Source organism: Suricata suricatta, chromosome 8 (assembly GCF_006229205.1).
Source record: "Suricata suricatta isolate VVHF042 chromosome 8, meerkat_22Aug2017_6uvM2_HiC, whole genome shotgun sequence".
Classification (NCBI taxonomy): domain Eukaryota; kingdom Metazoa; phylum Chordata; class Mammalia; order Carnivora; family Herpestidae; genus Suricata; species Suricata suricatta.
In genome coordinates this window covers 31,859,685-31,868,147 of record NC_043707.1, presented here as the reverse complement: position 1 = coordinate 31,868,147, position 8,463 = coordinate 31,859,685, and the positions used below count along the sequence as shown (strand labels likewise).

General features: G+C 38.6%; 1 protein-coding gene across 1 annotated transcript in view; it reads left to right on the top strand.

Annotated features, from left to right (window-relative positions):
- LOC115297552 (cytochrome P450 3A12-like) overlaps positions 1-8,463 on the top strand; it is a 14,999-nt gene that overhangs the window by 3,148 nt on the left and 3,388 nt on the right. Inside the window, exons 2-3 of the mRNA XM_029945740.1 lie at positions 3,484-3,644; positions 4,697-4,923. Coding sequence (XP_029801600.1) covers positions 3,484-3,644; positions 4,697-4,923 — 388 coding nt within the window. The remainder of the gene's footprint in view (positions 1-3,483; positions 3,645-4,696; positions 4,924-8,463) is intronic.

Here is an 8,463-nt window from a genome sequence, read left to right as displayed (position 1 = left end):
CAAGGAGAGCTTCAGAGTGCTGGTGATGGTAGGCTCAGAGATATGGGGTAGTTTTGAGATGTGGAGGAAGGTTTCCAATGGATAGAATTTCTGCAAATATATTCACGATGGAGTACTACATGGCAATGAGAGGGAATGACATATGACCCTTCGTAGGAAAATGGATGGACCTTGAGGGTGTCATGCTGAGTGAAGTAAGCCAGGCAGAGAAGGACAGAAACCATATGTTTGCACTCACAGGTCTAGCAGGAAAACAAGAGAGACCTAATGGAGAACCAGGGGGGAGCAGAGGAGGGAGAGAGAGTTGGGGAGAGAGAGGGATGCAAAACTTGAGAGACTATTGAATGCTGAGAATGAACTGAGGGTTGAAGGGGAAGGAGGAGGGGGGAAGGAGGTGGTGGTGATGGTGGAGGGCACTTAAGGGGAAGAGCACTGGGTGTTGTATGGAAAACAATGTGACAATAAAATATTATGGGGAAAAAAAAAGAATTTCTGCAAATTGGAGAGGAACACATGCTCAGATACAAATGGTAGCCAGGAATACTTTCCAGAAGCCCACAGGTCATTCAAGAGCAATGATAGACAAAGTAGTCAGTGCCTTGCCACAGGAAAGCTTGTGTCCAATGTGAATCCTCTGGCATACTCCAGACCCACTGAATCAGAACCTCTGTCTGGAAATTCACATCAAGGCTTCATCACACCAGGAGGCACTTGGCCCCAGTGTTGGTGACCTTCACTTGGAACAGTTGGTTAAAGTTATGGTCATTGGCTTACTCTACAGGTAAGGTTTTTTAATGTTTATTTATTTTTTAAGAGTACAAGTTGGGCAGGGGAAGAGAGAGGGAGACAGAGGATCTGAAACAGGATTGGTGCTGACAGTCTGACAGTGCAGAGCCTGATGTGGGTCTTGAACCCACAAACTGTGAGTTATGACCTGAGTGAAATCAGACACTCAACCAACTGAGCCACCCAGGTACCCCAATCTACTCTAAAGTTTTGCTTTTCCCTTTGTAATTAATAAGTGACTAGTGCAGGACGCCTTTGCAACTGTGTAAATACTGTGCTTCTCTTCAGACATTCACCTACTACTTTTATCATCCATGAATGGTATTGACTAAAACCATTATTACTATGGTGGTTGCAAAATGATGACTTTCTAATGCTATCATTTCTTCCACATTTTGAGGGATAGTCCATTGTTAGGGTGAGCTTTACATTCTCCCTCATTAATTTATTTGTATATGTGAGTATGATCTCATGTGTCAGATTTGTCCTCTGGAAGCCCTTTCAAGTGGGCTCCTGTGTCCTTTTCTTTTTTCTTTCTTCTTTTTTAATGTTTTCAATACAATTTTATGATAGTTTTAGGTTCACTTAAATTGAGAGAAAGGCACAGAGATTTCTCATATTCCCTCTGCCATACATACAGACAGCATCCCCCATTATCAAAATCCCTCACTATGTGATACATTTGTTACAATAATTGTGCCTACATTGACAAATTATTAACATTCAAAAATTCATAATTTACATTACAGTTCACCCTTGGTGTTGTCCATTCTGTGGGTTTGGTCATATATACATGTGTGTGTGTGTATATATATATATATCATAGACATATGTATAATCATGTATAAAGTGATATACATCCACGATTACAGTACATAGAGTCATTCTGTATCCTTTTCCCATATTATCTTTTGAGGATTTCCTAGCATTCTGGTGTGAGACATTCCAGGCTTCTCTTCAGTTTCCTCTAATGAGCCTTGGAATCAGCCATTTCTCCAAGAATCTCTGTTTCCTTTTAGTGAGAACGGTATTTAGAAATCAAAATCTGGAATCTAGGAGTGCTCATTGTTACTAGGGTTTCTTTGCTTCTATTTTCTCTCAGTGGGCCAACTAAAAACATCAAATATTTTCATACAGGAGTGATACACATAAATATTTCTATATATATCCACAACCTGTGATGTGATTATGCTCTCTGTGTCTGAAAGAAAAAGGGAGCTTTGATTTATAGTGTTGTCTACGAGAGAAATATTCCCATCATGGTTAATTTCAGAGTACCTATGAGTTGACAACCATCTTACAGAATTCTTGAGTATTTAACAGTTGATTCCAGAGAAAAAGGATGGGCTTATTCCATCACACTACTCAAATATATCTATACTGTGCCCACATTGGGCAAGTGTCTACCATATTGATTAGCACAGCTCTAAAGATTATCATGGGGTTCATGGTAATCAAGGGAAAAAATATAATAGTTGAAATTATCCATCAGCAGCATCACGGAAGATATGACTGAGAAATCAGAAATCTATAGACCTTTCTTACACTCATTTTGTATTGTTCTTAGTTGTGAATTATGTGTCTGTGGCAGGTACCATGCTAATTTCAGTGTTCTAAGTATTTAATGGTCCTAATTCAGTTCTGATCAAAGAGATTAAAGCTTGCCCATACTGAGTTTTTTCTAGGAGAAAATAAGAAGTTGGGTTATGATTCAGAGTGGGACCATTCTCTAAGGAGGGTGATATTCAAGCCATGATTGAGTAAGCACTAATTCCATTCACTGGATTCTTTTAGTCTATATATCATGCTGGCCAATGTCCTTGTTTCTCATGCTGTTTTGATGTGGTTGATTAGACTAGCATCAGATACCACTCTCTAGCTTTTTTTCAGTGTTATAGTTTGTGTACATATCTGAGATCATCTGTTGGAAGAGTTGTGCCCCAGGTCTTCTATTAGCTGAAACTGCTCAGTTATAATCCATGCTTCTCACACTAGATTGTGCACACAAATCACCACATCTCATGAGGCTCAGATTTTGGTTCGACAGTTTTAGGATGAAGTTTCAGATTCAGCATTTTTACCAAACTCCCAGATGCTGCAGATGCTGCTGGTCCATGAACCACACATTGAGCACCAAAGGTTTATCTTAGCCCAACATTATATTCTTCTTACCTGCAAGTATGTTTAGATGAAATGTCATTTAATTTTCCTGACAGTTAAGTGTTTGCATTGCAAACTCCCTAAAGAACGTTAAGCTGTATTTTAGCTGAAAGAATTTAAATATTCCTGGGGAAGAATGCCATCCCACGTTACTTACGACTGGCATACTTTTAGGATTCTCCAACTGACAGACTGATAACACAGTGTATGTTAGACAGAAATGCCATTTCCTTAAATTACCCACCTGTAGTGGTGGGGAGAGTGGCATAACCAGAGACAGATGACTAAGAATAAAATAGACCTTGCGAATAACCAGATATAGACACTGTTTGCCTCTTTCTTGCTCTGGAAGATTGAAATCAGAGTGAAACCACTCTGAGTTTGAAACCACTCTGAGTCTGATTCTGAGTTGCTTTTATATTTTTCCCCTGTAGGATTTAGGAGTTCCAAATAGATTTCTCATTATCTATGATAATGATAAACTGCGATGTTTTACATTCACCTGCTTTAACTAAAATGTCTCTCTTCTCCTTTTAGCTCTGTCTGATCTGGAGCTTGTGGCCCAATCTGTTATCTTTATCTTTGCTGGCTATGAGCCCACCAGCACTTCTCTTTCCTTCCTTGTGTATGAATTGGCCACTCACCCTGATGTCCAGCAGAAACTGCAGGAGGAGATTGATGCGACTTTCCCCAATAAGGTGAGTCAAGGTGGTCAGGATAGGCTTGCTTATGCCTAAGTAAAAGATTAGCTCTCAAATCTTGTGGGTTTTCATAACAAAGACTTACTTGTAACTCACACTTTCATGTCTAGCATGGGTGTTAGTGGAGGATGAGAGTGAGTCTCTGCTCCATATAATTACTTGGGGGATACAGGGTAAAGAGACTCCACTTATACCTGCATTATCTGGACCTTGGCAGCTTCGTGTTAGCTGGGGAACAAGGAACTAGAGTGTTGCTCACTTGCTTTTCAAATGTTTGGCCCCTAACTCACATACATCTCCTTAGTTTACAGCCCATTTGTAAAGTGATATCCCCTAAATTCACATAGGCTGGGAAATATGGGGGTCTACATGGATTTTGGATAAGTAGTGAGTGTCTCTACCACCCATCCTCTGAAGGGTCAACTCTAAGCATCTCAATGTAACAAGGCAGGAAACTGAGCTTCAGAGAGACAACATAACTTTCTTGCACTATCACATAGTTAGTGTGAAGAAGCCAGGCTAGGAGCCAGGGCGCCTGGATCCTGATGGAACTCTTAACCTGTCCATTGTTGGCTCTTAAATATAACACCCAGCTATAGGCACATATTGCCCACACTATTTCAGATCTCTTCCCAAACTGGAATTCCCACTTATGAAGAGACCTCTGGGGCTGGAGCAGCTTTTTTGACAAACAGTGAAACCCTGAGGGGACAACTAGGAGATCCTTCCCACTGCTGGCGGTGGGGCTGAGAGTAGGGTTATGGTCCCCTTTACAACCTTCCCTAGAACTGAAATTATGTGCCAGAGTTGGAGGGATTTTAGGCTCTACTTAAGGGATTGTCCCTTCAGTCAGCCCTAGTCATTACTATTGCACATGTCAGGGGGCAATGGAGCAGGTCACAGGACATGGTAGACATTAAGATGCTCATAAATGCCATTTACCAAAATACATGCTTCTCAGGGGTTCCTAATAATTCAGTATTAGAGCATAGACTGAGTTGAACATTGATTCCAAATCTCAATTCATCAAATCTGTTTCTTTCCTCCAGGAACCTCCCACTTATGATGCCCTTGTACAGATGGAGTATCTTGACATGGTGTTGAATGAAACTCTCAGATTATACCCAATTGGTGGTAGACTTGAGAGGGTCTGTAAGAAAGATGTGGAAATCAGTGGTGTGTGCATTCCCAAAGGGACAGTGGTGATGGTGCCAACCTATACTCTTCACCGGGACCTGGATCACTGGCCAGAACCTGAGGAGTTCCATCCTGAAAGGTAAAGGGAACCCTGGAAAAGGGAACCCACCCTTATATGGGAAGATATTCTGATATTTATTTGTATAGATAACAAATATATGGTTGTACAGTTATTTATTTGCACACCTTTTTATTTGTAGAACTACTTTTTTATTTTTAATAGTTAATTGTCAAATTGGTTTCCATATAAAGTATTTTTCTAATTACAAAATAATCGTCAAAATTTTACAATCTGCATTAAATGTGTAGTTTGCTTTGGGTAGTATACACATTTTAACAATGTTTGTTCTTCCAGTCCATGAGCATGGAATGCTTTTCCATTTCTTTGTGTCCTCTTCACTATCCTTCATAAGTCTTTTATGGTTTTTAGAGTACAGAGATCTTACCTCTTAGTTAGGTTTATTCCTAGGTATTTTATTGTTTTTGGTGCAACTGTAAATAGGATTGATTCCTTGATTTATTTTTCTGCCGCCTCATTATTGGCACATAGAAATGCAGCAGATTTCTGTACTTTTATTTTATATCCTGAAACTTTGGTGAATTCATGTATTAGTTCTAGCAATATTTTGGTCGAGTCTTTTGTGTCGTCTCTGGTAGTGAAAATTTGACTTCTTCCTTGCTGATTTGGATGGTGTTTCTTTTCTTTTCTTTTGTTTTCTTTTCTTTTGTTTTCTTTTCTTTCTTTCTCTCTCTCTTTTCTTTCTCTTCTTTCTTTCTTTCTTTCTTTCTTTCTTTCTTTCTTTCTTTCTTTCTTTCTTTCTTTCTTTCTTTCTTTCTTTCTTTCTTTCTTTCTCTTTCTTTGTCTGATTTGTTGTGGCTAAGACTTCCAGTGCTATGTTGCAATTAATATTACATTAAATATTAATGGTGAGAGTGGGCATCTTTGTCTTGTTTCTGACCATAGGGGAAAGGCTCTCAGCTTTTCCCCATTGAGGATGATATTAGCTGTGGGTCTTTTGTATATGGCTTTTTAAAATGTTTTTAAATATTTTATTTATTTTTGATACAGAGAGAGACAGAGCATGAGAGGGGGAGGGGCAGAGAGAGACACACACTGAACTGGAAGTAGGCTCCAGGTTCTGGGCAGTCAGCATAGAGCCCGATGTGGGGCTCAGACCCACAAACATGAGATCATGACCTGAGCCAAAGTCGGAGGCTTAACCGACTGAGCCACCCAGGCATCCCTGTATATGGACTTTTCGATGTTGAATTATGTTCCATCTATCCCTATTTTTTTGAGGGTTTTCACCAAGAATGAATACTGTATTTTGCCAAATGCTTTCTTTTCACCTATTGACAGGCACTTATGGTTCTTTTTCTTTCTTTTTTTATCGATGTGGTGTATCATGTTGATTGATTTGCAAATATTGAACCACCCCTGCTGCCCAGGAATAAATCCCACTTGATCATGGTGAATTAATCTTCTAATGTACTGTTGAATTCTGTTTGCTAGTATCTTACTGAGAATTTTTCCATTCAGATTTATCAGGAGTATTTGCCTATAATTCCCTTTTTAGTGAGAACTTTCTCTGTCTTTGGAATCAAGGAAATGCTGGTATCAGAGAGTGAGTTTGTAAATTTTCCTTTCACTTTTTTTTTTTTTTACCAGTTTAAAGAATAGGTATTAACTCTTCTTTCAAGGTCAGGTAGAATTCTCCTGGGATGCCATTTGGCCCAGGACTTTTGTCTGTTGGAAGATTTTTTGATTAGTGATTCAATTTCTTTGCTGGTTACAGGTCTGTTCAAATTTTCTATTTCTTCCTGTTTGAGGTTTGGTAGTGTGTGAGTTTCTAGGAATTCATCCATTTCTTCCAGATTTCCCAGTTCATTGGTGTATAATTTTTCGTAGTATTCTCTCATAAGTGTTTGTATTTCTGTGGTGTTAGCTGTGATCTCTCCTTTTTCATTCATGATTTTATTTATTTGAGTCCTTTCTCTTTTATTTTTGATAAGTCTGATAGGGTGTTATTAATTTTTAATGCAATTTCTATCAAAATAACACTAACGTTCTTCAGAGCTAGAACAAACAATCTTAAAATTTTTATGGAATGAGAAAAGACCCCAAATAACCAAAGCAATCCTGAAAAAGACAAACAAAACTAGAGGCATTATGATTCCAGATTTCAGACTATATTACAAAGCTGTGGTCATCAGGATAGTAAGGTACTGCCACAAGAACAGACACATAGATCAATGGAATACAATAGAAAACCCAGAAATGGACATACAATTATATGGTTAGCAAATCTTTGACAAAGCAGGGAAGAATATCCAATGAAAATAAAGACAGTCTCTTAAACAAAAAGGGTTGGGAAAAGTGTATGACAACATGTAGAAGAATAAATCTGGACCACATTATTTTTAAAATATTTATTTATTTATTTATTTATTTATTTATTTATGAAAGAGAGAGAGAGGGAGAGAGAGAGAGAGAGAGAGAGAGAGAGAGAGAGAGAGAGAGAGAGAATATGAGAATGACCAGGGGAGGGACAAAGAGAGAAGGAGACAGAGAATCTGAAGCAGGCTCTGTGCTGACAGCCCCTGCATGGGGCTTGAACCCACACACCATGAGATCATGACCTGAGCCAAAGTTGGACATTTATCTGAGTCTTCCAGTTCCCCTGAACTACTTTCTTACACTGTATACAAAAATAAATTCAGAATGCATGAAAGACCTAAATGTAAAACAGGAAACCATCAAAATCCTAGAGAAGAACACAGGCAGCAGCCTCTTTGACCTTGGCTGGAGCAACTTCATACTAGACACATCACCAAAGGCAAGGGAAACAAGAGCAAAAATGAACTATTGGGACCTCACTAAGATAAAAGCTTCTGCACAACGAAGGAAACAATTAACAAAACTAAAAGGCAACCGAAGGGATGGGAGAAAATATTGCAAATGACATATCTGATAAAGAGTTACTATCCAAAATCTATAAGAAACTTATAAAACCCAACACCCAAAAAAACCAAACAACCCATATGTTTGCACTCATAGGTCTAATAGGAGAAACCTAATGGAGGACCATGGGGAGGGGAAGGGGGAAAGGGAGTTGGGGAGACAGAGGGATGCAAAACCGGAGAGACTATTGAATACTGAAAACGAACTGAGGGTTGAAGGGGGAAGGAGAGGGGAAAGAGGAAGGGAGGTGGTGTTAATGAAGGAGAGCACTTGTGGGGAAGAGCACTGGGTGTTATATGGAAACCAATTTGACAATAAACTATTAAAAATACATAAATATAAATAAAAATAAATAAATAATAAAAATTAAAAAAAACCCCAAACAACCCAGTTAAGAAATGGGCAGAATACATGAATAGACATTTTTCCAAAGAAGACGTAGCACTGCTAGGGATTTACCGAAAGAATACAGAAGTGCTGATGCATAGGATCACATGTACCCCAATGTTCATAGTGGCACTTTCTACAATAGCCAAATCATGGAAAGAGCCTAAATGTCCATCACATTTATGTATCACATCACATCCTGATGAATGGATCAAGAAAATGAGGTGTATATATATATATATATATATATATATATATATATATATATAT